General features: G+C 32.5%; 1 protein-coding gene across 1 annotated transcript in view; it reads left to right on the top strand.

Annotated features, from left to right (window-relative positions):
* Cop1 (COP1 E3 ubiquitin ligase) overlaps positions 1–22,390 on the top strand; it is a 178,275-nt gene that overhangs the window by 60,832 nt on the left and 95,053 nt on the right. The window contains exons 8-9 of the mRNA XM_033762106.1: positions 1,936–1,993; positions 15,955–16,069. Of these exons, the coding sequence (XP_033617997.1) occupies positions 1,936–1,993; positions 15,955–16,069 (173 nt within the window). The remainder of the gene's footprint in view (positions 1–1,935; positions 1,994–15,954; positions 16,070–22,390) is intronic.

Below are 22,390 nucleotides of genomic sequence, written 5' to 3'. Positions count from 1 at the left end.
ATGGTAGATAATTGGGTTTCATTAGTTTTAAAAAAAAGACCTTTTTTAAAAATTTGTTACTGGAGACTGAAACTGTGACCTCTACAATGAGCAACATTTCTCTCCTGGCCCCTTTACCATTTTGAGACATGGTCTACTTAAGCTGTCCAAGGTAGGCTTGAATTTGCAATCCTCCTGCCTCAGCCTCCCAGAGTGCTGGAATTACAGGTGTTCACCACTTTTGAATGTATGGCATCTCCTCATTTTTAGCCCTGCTAATCCATATATAGAGCAGAGTGAAAATAGCATATGATTTTGTCACATAAGTAAGAATGTGATTCTACAGGGAAGGTAAGTGTTAATTTTATTTCATAGAAAGAAACCCATAGCAAGAGTACATAAATTCTTTGTAATGTAAGGAAACGCTCTTTCTTGTACAATTGAATTTACTGTTGGAACAAACAAGAACACAATAAATTAAGACCTAGGTAGTAATATATGCTGCTGTTAAAAAAACAAAACAAAACTGTGAGGACGGTTCTTCATATTTTATAATATTGATGAAATGTAAGACTTCGTTTTCGAGTGAGTTTGTAATAGAGGCCAAAATTTATTGTTTGCCATATTTTAGCATTATACTGGGAACTTTATACACATTGTCTTATTATTGCACACCTCTCTGACATGATCATTTAATAGTAGAACTAATGATAAAAGTATTAATTTTCATAGTATTTAATTGTTAGCTGAAAACAAAATTGAAATATACTCTTAAAAGTCTCGTGCTAAATATCTTTGAGGTTATTTCAGAACTAAAGTAATTGTTTTGTGTTTTTAAGTACCCACCCATTTTATTTTATTCATTTTTTTGGATACTGGGAATCAAACTCAGGACCTTGAAACCCATTTTAATTAGTACATTCATTTACCTAAATTTCATTAGGGTAGACAAGAGTATAAACATCTTTATTACAGAAATGGGGAAGAACAATAGAAAACATGCAAATAGCTTAGTTTATCATGCTTGGCATGTATGTTATACAATTTTCCACTGTTGATAACTTTTAAGGGCCATTTATTGAAGGATGAGAAAGAGAAGTGATAGAAGTGGTAACTAGAGGAAGAAACAGATATTCTGAGCTTTTTGAGTTTTTTCTACAGTTAGGAGAATGTACAGAAGATACACCAAATAAAAAGAACCAGTATGTGGCTGGGAATTGAGCTCAGTGGCAGTGGCACCTACCTGCTTTGCAAGCATGAGGTCATGAGTTTGATCCCTGATACCAAAAAAAAAAAAAAAAAAAAAAAAGGAAGAACTACTGTATAAAATAGATTATGTTTGACTAAGGCAAATTAAAACTAGTATATAAGCTTTGGGTTTTGTGAAAGACTCTTGTTATTTTACATTTGTCCAATTCTTTTGGTAGTTTTCTTTCACACTTGGCATAGTTACAATATTTTGAGACTTGAAACGTAATCTACAAATAGTTCACACCAATCTCATTTGGCAGTGAGGGAATAGTGAGTAATTAACAAGGTCTGTGAACCATAGCTTTTGATTGCATGCTTATGCTCTTTTTGTAGTACTGTAAGTCTTCCTTTTCTTAAAATTAAACGTGTGTGTGTGTGTGTGTGTGTGTGTGTGTGTATAATTCTATTTGGAAATGAAGCACAGATAAATAAATTGGTGCAGAAGATTACCTTGTAAATTATTCCCAATTTGTATTCTTGCTTGGTGTATATGTTTGAGGTCATGAGCAAAAGGATAAATATTAGGAATTTGCTGATTTTATGCTTATGGGTTGTATGTTTGATACCTGATTAAATGATTGGCAGTAAATGTTTGCTTAGAAATTAGTCATATTTGGTTTATATATTTTTTTATTTAGATCTACTTTTTTGTTGCTGAAGTAATGTAAATACTGAAATCACATTTTTTCTTTCTTCATTTTGCAGTAGTATTATTGATTCCACAGAGTACAGCCAACCTCCAGGTTTCAGTGGCAGTTCTCAGGTAAATGATTCATTTAACAGTATCTTTTAGTGGTAGTAGCAAAGGTATAATCACTTAAATTGTAAAATCATAGATTTGTTTCCTGAAATGACCTATCATCAAGACATGCCATTTCAAATGCTGTGGGGTTAATTAGGACCTAAAAAGCTCTGATGCATAATGGCAAAATTAGCTCTTCATTCACTTGTCAGTGATAAGAGAGTTTTAAAATAATATTTTTAACTTAGTGATAATATTGGATTCAAGAAGAGCAGAAGTTACTTTTAGGCAAAAACTGTAAAATCAGATCACTGTCTTAAGAGATAAGAAAATTATAAACTATTGTTTACCCATCATTATATTGAAACTTTTAACTTTGCTGTGGTGTGGGCACCTCAGGCTTCAGTAGAATAGACACTAGTCTCACCTCTTCTAGTTGTTAGGATTGTTTTGACTTTTTCTCTCTTTAGTTTTGATGTGGGGTGCTGATTTGTCCAACTCAATTTCTGAGGCTCGATGACATCTTTTATCTTTTAGAGAAAAGTAGCAAGAATACTAAAAACAGTTCCTTCATATCCTTCTTTGTATACACTGTTGAAACAGTAATATTTTGTCTTATTCTCTGATACCTCTTTTAGAATATATATGTAATTTTTTCCCTGGATTGCTTCAGTTAGGTACAGATACACATTCCTTTACTCTTAAATATACCAGTGTATATTTCCTTAAAAACAAGGATATTCTCTTACATAATCACAATATAATTTTAAAATTGAAAAAATTAACATCTTTACAGTGTTATTTTCTTATCTCTAGATACTCAAGTTTTACAAATTGTCCAATACAGTATTGTCCTTTGTGAAAGGAGAAAAAAAGCATTATTAATGCACATTCATCTCTATATTCAGTTTGTGAAAAAATAATCAGTTATTTTTATTAAGGTGAAAAGTAAGCTTTGTATTACAGCTTTTTTTCTTTTTTTCCCCAAAACTTGGATTAGTACTTCTGTTACTTTCTGTTACTATATATCCTCTGTTATCTTCGTATACCTGATTGCATTTAGCCTTTTTTTTTTTTTTTTTTTTTTTGGCACCGGGGATTGAACTCGGGTCCTTGGCGCTTGCAAGGCAGGCCACCGAACCGCTGAGCTAAATCCCCGGTCCAAGCCTATTTTTTAATACTAAGTTCATAGATAGGTTTGTATCACTTTCTAGCTATTAAACATTAGATGCAGGTATTTTTAATAAAATATATTGGAATATATCCGAAGAAATTTTAAATCCTTAAATTGAAATATACTGTAAGAGCTTTAGAGAGAAAAAGCATTCCCTGAATGGCTTGGTATTCATAGGTAGGCTTTGATATACTCCTTTTAAAAATAATTCTACAGAATATCACTATCAGACAAGTCTGTTCTGTGACTTGAAAGGTGAAACAGAAACCTAGATTACAATGTAAACTTATTTAAGGACATAAAAAACCAAGATCAGTTTACATAGCGCGTGTGCACACACAAACACACACACACATAGCAAAACAGCACAACCCAGTCTTGGGTGATTGTTGCAGCTTTACCATTTATAACTTCAGCCCAGTAGTCTGGTCCTCCTAAGTAAGATATATTGTGATTATCCTAGAATTAGTCCCACATACCAATGTCCAGTCTAGAACAAAGCCTTGCTTCCTTGAACATGCCTTCAAATCAAATAATGTGAGTCTGAATCCTTTAAGGCATTTCTGAAATCCTCTTGCTCATACTTCTTGCTTACCCATAGTATGCTGACTTATTTGTAATAAGCAATAAATAAAACTTAGACGTCTAACTATGGATGTGTTCTTGTTGGTCTTTGGCTGGAGAGCATTTGAAGACTCTAGATTAGAGGAACAAGAAAAGATTTTCACTGTTACATTATAGATAATCCCCTAAGCTAGAAAAAAGTGGAAAATTGAAAGTGCTGGGAAAAAAGAAAAACAGTAAAAATAACAGACTATTTCCAACTTAGGATGATTGTACTTGCCATTTTTTTTAATTTTGACAGTGACGAGAAAGTAACATGTATATTGTAGAATGCTGATCTTTTCCTCGGCTGGCCATGTGGAAAGACACTAAGTTGTTTTTGTTTGTTTGTTTGTTTGTTTGTTTTTTAAGACTTTTGGATAAAAAGGAAATGAGTGCCTAAGCCATCTGAATACAGTGGACGTTTGACTTATGAATTCAGTTAGTTCCTGAGGGCTGGTTGGTCAGTGAAGGCTCAGGCTCCTCTACACAGCGTTCAAAGTCTTCCTCATCCTGTACACAGGCAGATCTCAGTGTCCTTAGAGAGACATTGGCCGAGGACTTCTCAAACCCACAAAAGAGAGGATGTTGTAATGTTCCTTCCAGAACTCTTTGAGGGTTAAATCTGTATCTGAGACCATCTGGAAGCACAAGCAGCCAGCATTTGGGTCGTACCCCAAGTCTTTGGTCTTAAGTTAAAACTAAAGTTCCAGTCATAACCCACGTTATTTTTATGTTTGGCTGGTCATAACTTGAGGGTCCACTGTATCTGGTTTCAAGTTCTAGGCAGAGTAGTAGGACCAGGCCTGACAGTCCAGTAAACCAATGGGGGGTTAATTGTATTTAGCTTTCTTAGTCCATTATAAGGACTTTGGGTTGTTTTGTGTTTTGTCAAATGAGTTAAGGTTACTTTAAAAAAGTACTTGTCTTTTTATTTTTCATCAAAGGACAACAAATTTAATGAGTCCATACATAAGTTGAAATTAGATGTTATACAAACTAGTTTAAACTAAGACAGTACAAGTACATACTAATAAAAATAGCAATTTCTAATGTGTAATTTTCAAAATATAAGATATTAAAATAGATTAAGAGAATTGTAGCACAGTTTGGATAGACAAATAATTGCACTTATTAATGAGTTTCTGAAGAAAAACCCAACAGTAATTTTTAAGTGTGCAGAGAATGCTACCAACTGACTTTAACTTTCTTAAAGCAAAAATAAAGATCAAATAAGCAAAATAAGCAAAGCAAATAAACATAAAATAAGCATAATAAGCAAAAATAAGCATAACAAGAGCAAAATAAAAATTGAGATTCTGATCAAAGCAGGTTAGCCTGTGGTAAAGCTGGCTGTACAGCAGTAGGAGAGATTAAGTAATCATGTTGTGACAACTAGGAAATCATGTGATAGAAATTTAGCTTCTTGTTTAATCACTTGCTGAAAAGTTCATATCTGCTAAATGACTTAAATAGCAATAGAATTATGCAAATTTAAAAAGCCTTTATTATAATAGAATGTTACACGCAGTTTAAACCTAAATTAGAATGGTATCATGTTTGCTTGATAAATGCCTATTTTATAATACCTTTGATAACAATTTCATCTTTTTAATGAAAGCTGCAAATAGGGTAAAAAATTTGGTGAAGGACATGGGTAACAAGATGAAGATGCTCACATATGAAATAACATTCAATTTCCAAATAACAGGGCTGGGGATTTAGCTCAGTGGTTGTGGCACCTGCCTTGCAAGCGCAAGGACCCGAGTTCAATCCCCTGTGCTAAAAAAAAAAAAACCAAAACACAAAAACAATTTCCAAATAACAAAAACAATATATGAAGAATATAAGGTACCAAAGAAATTACCTAATACTTAGGCAGAAATCAAAGGGATGTTTCACAGTAATCATGCATTGCTTAAACATGAAGATGTGCTCTGAGAGTTGCATCTTTCAGTGATATCGTAATTCTGTTCACATAGAGTACTTCATGCACACCTGGATGTCACAGGTCAGTCACTCCACTTGGCCCCAGATGTTACACTGACACTACTACTAATATGTGAATGAGTTACTAGGCAGTAGAAATTTCTCTGCTGTATTGTAATCTTAGAAGTCTACTTGTTGCATATGCAGTCTGTTTTTTTGCAGTCTATTTTTTTGTGTTTTTAATATGTTGTCTGATAGCAGTGAAAATTTTATGTGACACATGACTGCTCTTATGACTATGTATGCCTACAAGCATGTGTGTATGCTTTGATTTGGTCATCAAATAGATTTATTATAAGGATTGATTTTAAGTACTACATAGAAAATATATACTAGTATTAATTATGTATACGAAAATTCTGAAGAAAATAAAAACATGTCCAGTCACAACAGAACAACTTTTATTAAAGTTATCCTATAATTATAGAATGGATTATTTTACTGCGCTTATAAATAATGTTTAATAGTTGGATTTTTAAAATGTTAACATATTAATTTTATATTGGTATTTTATACTTCTGAATTTCTGTAGTTGCCTATTGATTTTGCTTTAGCATTTTTATATAACCAAACAATTACCAAAATTAGAAAATTAACATTGATATACTATTATCTGAGAATTTTATATTTTTCAGTGGTTTTCTTACTAATGTCCTTTATTTTTAAAAAAGGAAAAAAAAATCAGTGGTTCAGTAACAGTTCAGAATTGCTTGTTATGTTTATTTGTCCTGCGTCTTCATGTTAACTGAACTGGTATAAAATTCTTTGATTTTTCATGACATTGACACTTTGGGAGAATGTAAGTTACTTGTTAGGCTGTCTCTTTATGGTATGTTTTAATGTCTTAGAAGGTTACAATGTCTCAGTAGTAGCTTTTTCAGTGTTTTGCAGAGTATTCCTTCTATTTGTTTTTTCCTTCGAACTTTAGTGTCTCCTTTTCTATTCCCATTTTTAAAATCCTTTAATATTTTTAACAGAACTGCTTTTAACTTAAAAATTACCTTATGGAGAATTGATGTATTTATGATAATTGAGTTGAATCTATATTTTTCTTATTTGTTCATATTTTTCAGGGTTTTTTATGTACTTTAAAAATATGAGTTGAATAAATTTTAGCTGGATTGTGCTCACTTCGGCAGCACATGTACTAAAATTTTACCTGGATATCATGATTCATGCCTGTAATGCCACCACTCAAGAAGTGGAGGCAAGAGGATCTCTGCAGTTTTAAGGCCAACCTGGAATGTGCAGTGAGACTGTATCAAACAAACAGAAAAGCGGGGGAGTAAAATTTAAAAGCTACACACATTTCAATGGTTTATCATCAGTTGGAAGGAAAAATTCCCATACACCTTTTATCCAGTAGTAATCTGTTAACAGTATTAAACCTCCAAATTCACAAATACGGTGCATCATTTCATTTATTTTGTTCTTTTAAAATTTTTTCTTAGTGTGGTGCTGCTGCCTGCCTCACAACCACAAAGTCCTCTGAGTTTGATCCCCGTATCCCCCCACAAAATTCTCTTACATATCCCTGAAATGCCTTTGTTAAATTTCTTTTTTGGTGCTATTGTTGATGTAACTTTTTATATTTTATTGATCAATTATTTGTTGGTGTTATAGAAATGCAGTTGATTTTTTTATGTTGTTTATATCTTGTCAATCTTATATACATTTACTTATCAATAAGGAGAGTTAGCTAAGTTATCTGTGGTTCAAGTTTCGATAACAAAGTTGTCTTCAATCTTCAATCCAAGATTGTATAGGTAGTTGCTAGGTAGATGTCCTCATTTGAGTATTTTGTGTGTGTGTTTGTGGTGGCCTTTGTGTAAGGTTGTGATTTCAGCATTCTTTTTGATAGCTCATTTATCATGAAAACCTTCCCTTATATCCTTCTCTGGCTCCATTTGTCAGGATGTGACAAATTGACTCTAACAATTTTTGTATCTTCTAGCCTATATGTGTTCTCCTTCCCTTTCTTTCTCCTCCATTTTCCTCTTCTTTCCCTTCTATGTCTGCCTGCTCTCTTTGCTTCTTCCTTCCCTTTTCTCTCACCTGTTACGGTGTTACATCTACATTTTGTTAAATGCCTTTTATCAGATTGCAGGAATTTTCTTCTGTATCTGTTAACTTTGAACATGATTGAATATTGAATTTATAACATTAGAACAACCACAGAGTTCTAGACTCCATTTGTCATGATGAATTACTATTTTTATATTTTGCTGGGTTTAGTTTGCTAATAATTTTTTATTGTGTTTGTTTCTGAAGGATACTATTCTCTTGCTTTATTTTGGTATATTTGGTTTGGCAGTGTTTCTTCTGCTATGCTCTACTGCAGTGAAATATCTGAGGCAGCTAACATAAAAAAAGAAAAATTTTATTAACCTCACTGTTTTAGAGGATCAAAGTCTTAAGACTGAGCAGGGTGAAGAAGGAGGCACCTCATGACTTCAGCTTGTATACAAGCAAGCATTCTTATGCAACATGAACTGGAAAGAGGGTAGGTAGAACTAGGTTTGCTTCTTTTATAATAATCCTATGGCAAGAACTTCAGGGAGCACACACAAACTACCTTGTGTCCCCAGCGACCTAAAAATTTCCTAATAGGCCCCACCTGTCGAAAGTTTCACCATCCAATCCCACACCCCTCTCAGGACTAAGCCTTTAATCTCATTGAACTCTTGGGTCTCTATCCTTAATTGCAAGCTCTTAGCAGTCAACATAAAGTAAACTTAGAAGTGTTTTCTCATCTTTTTATTTTTTTAATAGTTTGTATAAGGTTAGTGTTATTTCTTTCTTGAATATTTGGTCAAATTCCTGAGTGGAAATATTTGGGCATGGAGCTCTCTTTGTGAAATCATTTTTATTAGGTATAGAGGGATTTTTACATTCTCAGTTTAACTTGTGAAATATTCGGTAAATTTTGTATTTCAAAGAATTGTGTGTTATAATACTTTCTACTATCCACAGATGAAATAGTTTTATCTACACTCACATGATGCTTCTAATATCACGTGTATGGGTTTTTCCCCACACACTAAGCAGTTCACCAACCTTTCATGTACACTGTCTTCTTGGAGTGTATCAAGTCCCAAAAGTTAAAGGCTCAGTCTTACAAAGCTGTCCCCACTTTAGACACCAATCACAAGTGTGTGCATCTAGTACTTTTGATTGGACAATTATAAATCAAGGTTTATCATGATGCCCTCTTTGGATTTTTGTTTGTTTGCTTTTTGTTTTTGTGGTACCAGGGATTAAACTTGGGACCTTTCACTTGCAAGGTAAGCTTCAGAACCACTGAGCCAAATACCTGGCCCCAGGAGGTAAATTTTTTTTTTTTTTTTTTTTTTTTTTTTTTTTTTTTTTTTTTTTTTTTTTTTTTTTTTTTTTTTTTTTTTTTTTTTTTTTTTTTTTTTTTTTTTTTTTTTTTTTTTTTTTTTTTTTTTTTTTTTTTTTTTTGGTACCTCGGATCAAACTGGGGTACTTGCACTTACTTGCAAGGCAGGCGGCGGAACCACTGAGCTAAATCCCTTCCCTCCTTGGTTTTGATAGGATAGTTCCCTGAACTCAGGGAAACACATTACTTTGTTTTCCTGGTTTTTAGTAAAGGTGTCACTTGGTAATAGCCAGATGGATGTGCTACATAAGAGTAAGTTGTGGGGGTTGATTTGCAGTTTCTATTCTCTGGCGGTCTCTATCCTCTCACCATCTCAGTGTCTACCAAGCCAGAAGCTCGTCTGATGTTCTGTAGGAGTTTTTATAGAGCTTAATTTCCAGGCCCCCTCCTTGCTTCCTGGAGATTGTGAGGCTGAATATTCCAACCCTGTACTTACTTAATCTTGCTGGTATCTATCCTTATTCTGATGCTGCCCAGGGACTCCAACTCTAATTCATCTCATTAGCATAAGCTCCAGTATTCTCAAAAGATACTTGCTATGAATAACAGAGAATACTTCTATCAGAAAACTTAAGGATTTTAGGAATTATGTGCCAGGTATGTTGAGAAAAAATTGTTCTTAACCGCTGTCATTTTTAATACAGATTTTCTCTTTTTGTTTTTCTTTATTGGTTTGTGTGCTCACTATTTCCCCATTTTTAATATATTTAAAATATATTTTTATTTTCTTTTTCCTTTTATTTCTTCTAGATATACGTAGAATATATTTTTGCTTCTTTATCCTAAACTTTAGATTGTTCCACTTTACATATTTTCTTATATAAGCACTTAAAGCTGGAATTTCCCCCTCAACCTTGTTTTGTTGTATCTCATGAATTTTGGTGTGTTGTATTTTTCATTTTTCTTGAATATGAAAACTTTTCTAATTTCCAATATTGTATCTTTGATCTGTGAGTGGTTTAGAAATATTTCAGTCCTCTTAAAGATATTGAAAGTCATTTTTCTGCATATGGTTCGTTTCTCTGATATACTGTGTATATTTGAAAATTATATCTTATTGGTGATTTATTGTAGGTATGTGTATATGTATTAGTTGAAAGTAGGGAATAGTTTATTCAGATCACCTATTTACTCTAGCACTTTTAATCTTAGACAAAGGTGTTAAAATTTCATACTATATGTATCTTTTGTTAACTTTTGATTCATACATTTTTGAAGTCGTTCATACGCTTTATACATATTTATAATTGTTATGAGGCATTTTTGCAGATTTGGCCTGCTGTCTTTGGGTATACTGTATTTGTCTCAATGTCTATTCTGTCTAATATTGATGTAACCACTGTGGCCATTAACTGTATAGTATCTCTTTTTCCATCCTTTTAACTTTCATTAACTGGTTTAACCTTGAATGTATTTCTTATACATAATATGTATTAGGGAATTTTTTTATTTCTTTCCTCAGTTTTTTTTGTTTTTTGTTTTTTGGTACTGGGGATTGAACTCGGGTCCTTGTGCTTGCAAGGCAGGCCACCAAACTGCTGAGCTAAATCCCTGGCATTTCTCTCCTCAGTTTTTAAAGTCAATTCTGATAGTCTTTTTACTTGTAGTGTTTATGTGTGGACATTTAGTGTAATTATTGATAAAATTTGTTATTTCATTACTTTGCTTTTTGTTTAATCCCTTTATAGTTTCCATGTCTTCATGCCTTCTTCTGTATTATTTGAATGTTTTATAATTCAAGTTTTATTTACTGGCTTTTTAGCTGTACATCCCTCTTTGCATTATTTTAAGCTCTTTTGTTAATTACAATTTATGTTCTCATCTCAACCAACTTAATTTTGCACTACTTCATCTGAAATTTAGAATTTTGTGGCATATAGGTCTACATGTATTCCTACCTCTCTTGCATCCTTTATGCTACAATTTCAAATGTATTGCATTTGTATAAATCAAACATCCTAGAAGATACTATATTTGGCGTAATTATTCATACACATTTTAAAGAAATTAAGAGGAAAATTACTTATATTTAGCTAGATATTTGGCATTTCTTTCATTCCTTCCTTCCTGATGAACCATATAGTAGATTTATTTTCATTGTTGAATTATATTCCATTGTGTTAATATACTACAATTAATTGCCCAGTCTGCGTACATCTAATATATTTCTGGAATTTTTATTATTTGTGCTATTAATGGCAATAATTAATTGTTATATTTATAGTTGGTTGTCATTTTAATGGTAATAAATGAAATATAGTTGTGATTTTAAGTTGTATTTTTCTGTTACTCTAAGGTCAGAATCTTAGATTTATTGGCCATTCATGTTTTATCTTGAGTGAAAAGGCATTTTGTATCTTTTTCCATTTTTTTGCATTAGTCTTCTTTATATATGTATGGTCTTTTTCTTTATATACCTTTGTTTTGAAAACAAAAGATGCATCCTGGATGCTTTTAAAACAAAATTCTTGAGTCAAAGGAATCTCTGAGATAAAAGTTTATTGAGCCATTTTAAAATATTAGACAAGTTGGGAGAGAAGGTCCTGGGACAAGTTCCTGCAACTGCCAGCATCAAGATTAGGTAGCAGTTGGAAATCGTCTCCCATATCAGAGGAAAGAATACTTTTTCACAGTGAAAATCTGGGGAGGAAAGCAGATGTTGTTTTCATTGAACCTATACTGGCTAGAGAACAGAGAGATGAAATTATGCAGAGTAGTTAAAGCTTTGGGATAGGAGGACATTTCTGAAGTAATCATTGCGTCTGGGTTATGAGGTTGCAAGGAGGCTATTTTGGTGCCTAGGGAGTTGTTATAGGATATAGATTAGAAATTTTGGCATACATTGAGAAATGTAGTAAAAGAGTCTTTTATTCTTTTCAGACTGCAGTATGTTAAATGATTTCCTCTTCCACCCTTTAGCCTTATAATTAAATTTAGGGCATCTCAGAAATTTTCTCTTATGAATGCCAATCATTAATTCCTATGTGTTACAATAGTTTGCTGCTTCTTTTCTTATTATGAGATTTAATGAATAGTTCTTGATTCCTGTGTCAGAATATTTCCTTGTATAGTTAATGCTTTTGTCTTTCATTTAAGAAACTATTGCCTTTTCTTTTTTTTGTGTGTGTGAACATATTATCCAGTAATAGTTCAAATACTACATGGTAATTTTTGTAAATATTCAAGGTATGTTTGAGAATACAGTGGTTCATTTTCTCTCACTGGGAATGGTCCACTGAGTCAAAATTGTATGTGACTGAACATATTTTAGGGTTACCAGACCTAGGTCCAGTTGCGCTTAGAATGGCAGCCAGTAAAACAAGAGACAAGGCATTAAGGGAAGCAAGATGACCATTCAAAAAACTTATTGGTGGGAAGTATGGTGGATGTAAAGCTCATCTTGCTGAGAGGCTGATTTAAGGGTGGTTTATGTAGGAGATGAGTGAAGACTGTGGGGCTTCTCACAGGTAGAGGTTTGTAGCCCCAAACATGGACATGTAATCCTGGTCAGGTATTTACAAGATGCTTTTCAGTTCTGCAAATATCAAGAACAAAAATCATATTTCTTCCTGCTGTTCTTGTCACAGATTAGTTTGCCTGTGCTGTAGTTCCTGATATTATAAAAGGTACAGTTTAGTGGGAAGGCTCCAGGGCTCTCTTGCTGGTCACCAAACTCGTGGCAATGAAAGAAAATATATTTCACCTGATTATTGTGAAAGACAAAGGTCAGGTGAGACAGGAAAGCTCTTTTCAATGCTCAGCTTTGTTACTAGCATAATCTCATTTGAAGTTCATTCCCCACTGTGTTAATGGAGTTACCAATTTCTCTGGGAATATCTGCTCTCTATGTTTTTGAGGCTGTATTATTATGAACAGACAGGGATACAGTTGTTGCATTGAAATTTTTCTGATATGTGTTGGCTGTTTCCAATCCCTTAGGTTTTTCATATTGAGTCTGTTTTTTCTTTATTTTCGCGTTGTATTATCTTTAATATTATTTCTTCCAATTTTTCAGTCTTTAGATGTTGCATTAGCAGATAACATACAGTTCTATTTTTAGAAATCTATTCTACCACAACTTTAATCAGTAATTGTTCCATTTACATTTATACTCATTTAGTTTCACTCTTTTAGTCCTTATCATTACTCTCATTTGTTTCACTCTTTAAAAAAATCCTTTCCTAACTATTCCACTGCTAATTTAAATGCTACCTATTCTGTGACTGTGCTTTCATTAATTGTCCCTTAAATTTATCTATATTTATCTTTATGCTCAATTTCTCAATTATTTTCCCAAATATGTTAAAAGCTGGAGCACACCAATTCATTTCATTCCCTTCTGACGTACAGGGTGTGACTGGAAAGGACAGTGAGGGAATAATTTGCCATTATTCCCTTATCCCCCCCTCATAATATTCCCTCTTACTTTCAACACACTTATCCCATTACTCTTGCCACTTTCTGAAGCAGTTCTTAAAGAGCTTTTTCATGAATGTCTTTAGTTACACATTATTATGGCTGACTCCTTGTCCTGAATTGTTACAAAATATTTATCTTTCATGGTCATTTTGACTTTGGGCAAGAATCAGAAATCACAAGGTACCAGATCTAGGTGAATAAGGGGAATGATGACACATTGTAATGGTTTTCCAAGCCTGTCTTCCCATTGGATGGTACTCAGCAGCAGCGTTCATCTTTTTTTTTTATCATGTCTTATAAAGACACTCATGAAAAGGGACTTGTAGAAGTGCTTCAGAAAGTGACAAGAATGATCGAGTGTATTGGGATTCTAAGGTTGAAGTAGCTACATGTCTTGTAAAATTTTTTATTTAAAACATTTTATTTTGGAATCTATTGTATACATTATTATTTGATATATTTTTTGTTTTCCTTTTGAACCCAATAAATTAGATAAAATTAAAATAACATTTAAAATCCTTTATTTCATTGCTGAACACCTTGTTCCTTTTTTCATTTTTTGTCTCAGACCCTCCAGTTTGTGTTATGGCGGTTTTGAAGTATATAATTTCAGAAATTCTTTTAAGATACAGCTCATTGATAGATAATGAACTTTGTTTTCATTCACATAAAAACATTTTGCTGCTGAAAGTATTTTTTCAGGTTTTGAATTTTAGAGTGCAATTATTTTCACTCCACTTTGTGAGCATAACCAAAATCATTGTGTTCTAGTTTCTGTAATTGCCATTTGAAAGTATTTTTACCTCTTGTTTCCTGTTAAGTGAGTTGCCTTTTCTATTTGTCTGAATTTAAAATGTCTGCCTTTGGACAAAAGCACAGTTGTACCTTATGCTAATTGTGGGTTTAATTGATAGGAATTACTTCTGGTCTGTACATTTGTGTTAATTTGTATTCCTGGAAAATTCTCAACCATCAACTTTTCAAAGTTTTAAAAACTTTTACGTTTTTCTTTTGGGTCACTGGCCATTTTTCAGGTAATTATTTTGCCTTTTATGCTTCTTATCTGTTCTTTTTAAATAGTGTTTTCTTGGCTCTCATTCAGGATTATTTCTTCAGGTATTTTTTCCAGTTTGTACTTCTGGTAGCCTCTAAACTTTCCAAATTCCAGGTGAAGTACTTGTTTCTGTGTTGGTAGTCTTCAAATAGCTATTGTCTGCTTCCTTTTCCTCTTCCTCTATATTTTATTTACCATCAACTCTTTTGAATTCAAGCTCTTGTTTATCTGTTATGTCTGTGGAAATTTTTCTTGTGAGTCAAGCATTGCTTTAAAATAGGATTCTTACCTTTCATTTAGTCTGAGAGCAAGAATCCAGTATAGAATAGGTACTGTAGGGGTATTTTTTGCTTTGTTTTTTGAGGCAGGGTCTTGCTATGTAGTTCAGACTGGCCTTGAACTCACAGTGACCCTCCTGCCTTAGCCTCCCAAGTGCTGGGATTACAGGCATGGGCCATCATACCTGGCTGTAGTATTTCTCAACTTACCCATTTAACATTATGATATTAAGTTACTGGTAGACTTGTGTCATTTTTTGTTTTTTTTTTTTTTTTTTTTTTTTTTTTTTTTTTTTTTTTTTGAGACAGGGTCTCATTACATAGTACAGGCTGACCTTGAATTCCTTATATACCCCATGCTGGCCTCAAACTTTTTCCCAATGCTGGTATTGCAGGCATGCACCACTACACCTGGATCCTTGTGTATTTTATGTTTATTTTTCTTTATGTGCCTCAAGTACAGTAGATAGCCACTTAATGTATGCTGCAGGATTTAGGGTCATGGACTTTTCTTTTTTATAGGATGTATATGCCAACATATTTCAAGTTTGTTATCTTTTTCTGTATCTATCTGATTTTGTTACTCTCTTCCTCTAGTGAATATGTCAAGTTCTTCATTATATATTATTTCTGCCTCTTAGTCTAATAGTATCAATTTCAGTAGTTGTTAAAGTAAGAGATTATCCCTATAATTCAGAGGGTGCAAAGTTTCAATACTGGGATAATGAAAAAAATTTCATTTTCTGTTTGATAATTGGTTTCTAATACTTTCTGAATATTCAAATTCTATATTTTATAATGTTATTTTTCATTTGGGTATTTGAAAGATGTTTCTTACTTTAGCCATGTGAAACTGGTTGTTAGAGCTTATTTTAAAGATCATTCTTAATTTTTAATTCTTTGAATTTATTACCTTTTTAATGTTAAAAAGAAAATTTGAAAATATTTGACTATTTTTTCACCGTTTATAGTCATTTTATTGTGATGAATTTTGAGTCTAAATATATAAGCATTTGAGTTTGTATATAAGAATATGGTTTATTCTGCCTTTTCTTATCATCTCAGACAAAGAAACAGCCCTGGTATAACAGCACATTAGCATCAAGAAGAAAACGACTGACTGCTCATTTTGAAGATTTAGAGCAATGTTATTTTTCTACAAGGATGTCTCGTATCTCAGGTACACATTTAGAGTTTCTCTTGAAAATATCTCAAATTATATTTCAGATCAATTTCTGGGTTTTTAATGGTAGATTTATGGAGAATCCTAGTTGTAATGAAAAGTGTGTTTTTGACATAGTCTGTCAGAACACTGTGGAGGTTTTTAAGATCTCAGAATATTATTTTACAGTTGTAACTTGCATTCTCTGTTTGGGAATTTTTAATTTTGATATATGGCAAGCCATGTAAGGTCAGAAAATCAGCCACAATAACGTAGCAATCACAAATAAGATTTATTCAGTTTTCTGCTTGTCAACATTAGTTCTAAGCATTTTCCTTGGTATTAAGAATTAAAAGCTAATGGTTCTTACTGTCATCTAGTGGGGAAAGCAACAGGTAGATAATAATTCTATGTGATATTTTTGTATTATAAATATATAAAAGAGATTATGAAAACAGGAAAAATATCCACTATTATAAAGCTAGGATGGAAAAGTCCAGGACATGTCGAAAATGAGATGATGTAAGGGAAGGATTGATGTAGAAAATTTGGGGGAATTGTATTTAGTCCGGGCTAGTATGAGTTAACTGCAAAAGATAGTTGGAAACATTTTCATATTAGTGAAAATAGCATATATGAAGACACGTACGGGACAGTACAGTATTTTTATTGCTTTAAGGAAGTAAGAATTCTCTGATCTTTAACCTTTCTCAGTATCTTTGCTCATCATGAAGCAAAGACATTAATACCAAAGGGTTCTAGGTGATGTAGAGCACAGTGCTCCGTATGTTAGGTGCTCAGTTAATTATCACCTCTAACACACTTGCGTGAAATGAAGAACAAGTGAAAAAAGCATTTTCTATTTTATTGGCTATTAAAAACTTGGCCCTGGTTGAATGAATATGTCATATCCATACTTAGATCTTTTGGATAAATTTGCCTCAGACTTGATGATAGAGGAAAAAAATGTGTTAGATTTATGTAGCATTTTTCTAAGAAGATAGTAGGAAAGGCAAGACTTACTTGGCAAGTATGTTTAAAATTAATAATAAATACTTTCTGTAGATGTAAAGCTGACATTTATTGCCTGGAGGTTGAGTCCCTTATTAAATGTTTAAAATTATCTATAAATAGGAAGTCATTAAATTGAAGATGATCTGAAATCTGCATTCTGTTCATCATGTTAACCCTTTCAGATGTTATTTTGTGTTATAATTTTGATACATAATAGGCCAACTGACTTTTTTTTAAAGGATATCTGAGGTAGGTAACATTTTTTTAATTAGATGATTTAATATTATGAAGATCTTGATTGTCCCTAAGCAAGTGTACTAAGTCAGTGCAATTCACATCAGAATCCCAAAATGGTTTTTATATGATTTGTCAAGCTGACATTAAACTAATAGGGGAGAGTAAGGGATGGAAAGGACCAATAGCCAGGATGATTGTGAGGAATGCTATAATTCTTTCTGTCCTCCTCCCCATTCTTGATGACACATACATACTGAGATACAAATATAAAATTATAAAACAATATAAACAAATAGACCAATAGAATCTTAAATACAATCCTATATTTCACCTGATATCACAAATCAGGTATTACATTAATATAGAAAAGTTTTGTAGATAATCTAAAACCTTACAAAATGTTAAAAAATGTAAAATGACTTCTTCTGTCTCTTAACAACTTTCTGCTTTGTTTAGTTCAAAATTAATAGACACTGGAGTCACTGACCTAAAATGGTCTATCTGGCCTCATCCCTAACCCTAAACACCCACTTCCTGTGCACTAAAATAGATAGCTAAAAAATAATCTTAAGGTAAACTCCCCAACTGCAAAAAAATGTTACATCTGGGTTAAAGTTAACTATCTTGTGACCATGATGTAAACTATGAAAATAAAAGATAACCAAAATAAAGTCACGGCTGTAAAACCCTATATAAAAAAGAGTAGTAACCCAGTATGTCATCTATCCAAGCACTGCTTGTGTGTGATCAACCCTTGTCAATGAGTAAATTTGTTATTTTACTTTGATTCTGCTGCCTCTCTGTCACTTGCAAATTCCTTCCACAACATTAGTGGAAAAAAGACAGGACATTCAGTGAAGCTGGAATAATTGTGAGATCCTTACACTTTACTGTATCTACAAAATGAATTCCAGGCAAAGTTAAATATGAAAAAAATAAAATCTTCACAAAGAAATATAGAAAAATACTATTATAACACTGGACTAGCAACAAGTGCTACTGCATGATTATACTAATATTTTATAGAGTTAAAATTGTATCTCTCTTACTACCTTCTATCCACTTAGAGAATTGTAGCACATATACACAAGGACATTTCAATACTTCTTAAATAGTGAAAAGGAAGAAATAATCCAATAAATAGCCAGGTGGGGTTTGGTTATGCTACAAAATTCAGTTATTAAAGTGAACTAGATCCACAACTAGATATACTTCCAGACACACATCAAAAAACAAGAAAAAACAAAGTATAGAAGTAATCATTCTATATACCATTTACTTAAAACTATGAAAAGAAATATACTATAGATTGTATACAGATACAGGTATACGCTCAAGGAAAATATCTAGAGGAAGAATATATATATCTGGGAAGAGTAATCAAAGGAAAACAACTTTGTATGTATGTAACTATAGTAACATATCCTTAGAAAAGACATTTAAAACAAATAGAGCAAAATGGTGACATATATAAAAGCAACAGCACAGTGATGACTTGAATATATGTCCAAGTACTGAATTTTCTGTTTGAAATATTTCATAACTTAACTTTTGTAAATACTACTGTACTGAATGATTTTTAAGTTAGTTGATCTTAGTTCTCATAGCACTGATTATAAACTGTGCGTATGTGGCCCATGTTTTCCATAAATTGTTCAGTCTGAGGATAATGGCCTCAGCAAGCATGTCACCCAGCAGAAACATTTTATTAAATAAGTATCTGACAAACAACTAAATAGACTTCTTCCTGTGAACTTCCGCACACGGTACTTAACATTACTCAATTACTAATGTAACCAAATCTCCAGCTGCTCTAATCTTGTTCTTTCCTGTCCAAATAAGTTTCTTTCTTGTTAACAATTCTATCTAACGTCTTCTGTACATTTTCTGGTGTGTTTTACTATTCCAAAGAACAATGACTATATTTAGCTAACCTTCATAAAAATCTTTCCTAAATATTTTGAAGCTCATTCTAGAATTTTTTCCTGAATATATTTCCTAAAAAACACTTAAACTGTTTTTAAAACTCCCAACTTTTGGTTTTTTGTTTTGTTTTTTCTTTCCCAAATGAGTTCTTCCTTTAATTCCTTTCCTTAAAGTAATTTCCACTCATTCTGCTGGCCTCTCTATTTCTTAGCTTTTGGATACAAACAGAACTTGAGATAATTTCTTATAAAATTTTCATGTACCTTCAGAATCCAAAATTAACTTTTTATAAAAGATAATTGAGTAGATTTTAGAAAGCTAGGTATATAATTCAGTACAAACAAGTAAATAAAATGCCCATTTGGAAAGGCACTCTATACAAGAAAATGTGATATGAAGGTTTAAGAAATGTTAATGTAGTAAATTAAGAAATACAATGTGTACAAGTAGAAAAGATTCTCACATGAGTAGTCTGACAAGATGTTGTGTGGAACCAAAGCAGTCATCGTGTCACAAAAAGTGCTTGCTACTAGTACTGGCAGAATTTTTAGACACTTGCAGATAGTTGGGAGGATCCAGTAGTGGGGAGGATAAGTTTTCTACCTGTATATGCTACATATCTGAAGGGGAGGGTGGACAGCTGCAAGAAGAGCTTCCAGGAACAGAGCCAGCATATACGGGCACTGGGCCTGGGCAAGCTAGGGAAGAAACACAAAAAGATTTCTTTATTGGAACTTGCTCAAGAAAGGGGTAGCTAAAAAATGATTAGTTTGTGGAGGTTTCAGTCCATAATCAGTTGGCTCCAAGGCAACAGAAGACAGCAAAAGCAACAAGGAAAATGGATAACTTTATTAATAATCCTTTTGTCCCAAGCAGGCTAGGCATGCTGCAGAGTAGTAAAGGTAGTCCCCTGACAACTTAAAGGGGAGGGGGCTTGTACTACAGGGGGGTTGAATAATAAGTTAAAACTAGGAAGAAAATTAGGTACATTATATTTGTGTGCTCATATCTGTATTATACTTAAAGCATGTTGTCATTAATTTTCAGAAATCTTAAAAGATTCTTATCAGATTGGCACATTGGCTGTAGAATCATATTGCTGAATATGATGTACCTTTTCAGTTCCTTTGAGAATAAAGGAAATTTTAACTTGCATCTAGTGTGATCTGTAGAAGGATTGTCCTTTGTATATTTCAACTGAGAATCTACAAATCAAACCCCTTGACTGTTATGCCCAGTTTTGAAAATGAGAGCTGCGTATTAAGAAATTAATGACTTAAACTCTTTAACTGAAAGAAATTTAAATTATAAATCATTTAGAAAAAGAAAACACTTCAGGAGAGTTGATATGCCAGCAGATTTATGTGGATAATGATCATAAAAAAAATATTTTGTGTAAGTAAATAAGTGAACACTGATTGCTATACTTTCAGATATTGAAAGCTTGTTTTCTTAATGTTGAAAGTTGACACTAATGAGCTTGTATGATAGCCAGAAGCCCATTTATCCTCACAAAGAATTATGTTTTTAGCAGAATACACATTCTTGATTATGCATTCTTGAAATTGAGGTCAAAATGTGAAAGAATAGATTAACATTAAAACAATTTCTAAATGAATAAACTGTCCTTCCAGTATTTAAATTACATTAAAAATTCAGAGTAATAGGAGTATTACATTAAAAATTCAGAGTAAAAAGAATCAATTAACTGTTACATCCAAACCACTCTGAAGTTCAGTTGATGGTTGGGTTTTTTTCCCCCTCTTTTTACAATCACATTTTATTAATAATTTGTTGAATTTTGAGAGAACAGTTTTTGTGGTGCAGCTTTATCTCAGTACCATTACTGTTGCATGCTAATTAGGTTATTCCTTTTGCTGTTTTTATAATGAAAGCACTAGTAATTTGAATCCTTTTAATAGGGTTTGTAGATGAATTTGCTTCATGTTTACATCTTTAAATTTTGTAAAATGTCAGGGACGACAAAAACTTGAATTTCTTTTTTTTAATAATTCTTGAATAATTTTCTTTATGTCGGTACATTTTCAAGATAATCTTACATTCCAGATAAGAACTTTAATCATAGCATCATATAATTCAGCTTAATGATTTTATGATATTTGCATCTTAATTTCATTATGCCTACTGTTACCTTCAGGCTAGACATTTAAGAAGAGAAATCAAAAAAGTTCACCTTGAAAAAACTATGTGGATGAGCATAGAATAAAGAACTTACGAAGACTCTTAAAACACAGTTGTTTCAATTTTCAAATAGAAACCTGAAGCAAGCGCTAACATGCTGTTTTTATCCTTTGGAAAGGAAAATATAAGTTCACACCTTTTTTTCTGTAGGAGGCACTCTCGGGAGAAATGGGAGCCAATGCAAACATTCTTTAAGTTTGTTTCTGAGAATCAGTCATTTTATTACTTTTAAAAATTCCTTTGAGACATTGTGAAATACCATGGACCAAAATTTTTATTTGAATTTGCTTTTGTTTAGGGTTTTTGTGTTTTGAGATAATAAAGTCTTGTTGTGTAGCCCAGGCTGCACTTGGACTCCAGGTGATCCTCCTGCCTCAGCCTCTTGAGTATTGTTTATAGGCATATAAACACTGCACCCTACCTAAAAACTAATACTTATCTAAAATGTGATCCAAATTTTGTTTTGGCAATAAACACGGACATAACTATCCCTGTAAATACATTCCTTTAAAGTAATGAATACCTTGTCATATATATATATACATTTGTATGTATACATATATATCCTCTATCCCTGCTAGTTCTTTCATAAGAGATTTTTGTTTAATAAATGATTTAACTTCTTTCTACTAGTGTTCTTTTACGGTTTTTCTCAGGAATTTTTGCTAAAAACGTAAATTTAATTATATTCTTATTGATATTGGAAGAAATGGTAACCTCTTGAATTAGGGCTAGTTATTTTTTATAAAAATTGAATGATCGTCTAATCTGAGCATATCGGTCTTTTCTAAAATCTTTTTTTTTTTTTTTTTTTTTGGTACCAGGGATTGAACTCAGGTCTTTGTGTTTGCAAGGCAGGCCACCAAACCACTGAGTGAAATCCCCAGCCCTAAAATCTTTTAAAATAATGTATTTATAAGATAATTTTTAATTTGTGGATATTGGTCTTTTCTAACTTTG

The sequence above is a fragment of the Fukomys damarensis genome, unplaced genomic scaffold (genome assembly GCF_012274545.1).
Source record: "Fukomys damarensis isolate Sample0158 unplaced genomic scaffold, DMR_v1.0_HiC HiC_scaffold_11, whole genome shotgun sequence".
Lineage (NCBI taxonomy): Eukaryota > Metazoa > Chordata > Mammalia > Rodentia > Bathyergidae > Fukomys > Fukomys damarensis.
This window is presented reverse-complemented; position numbering and strand designations above follow the sequence as displayed.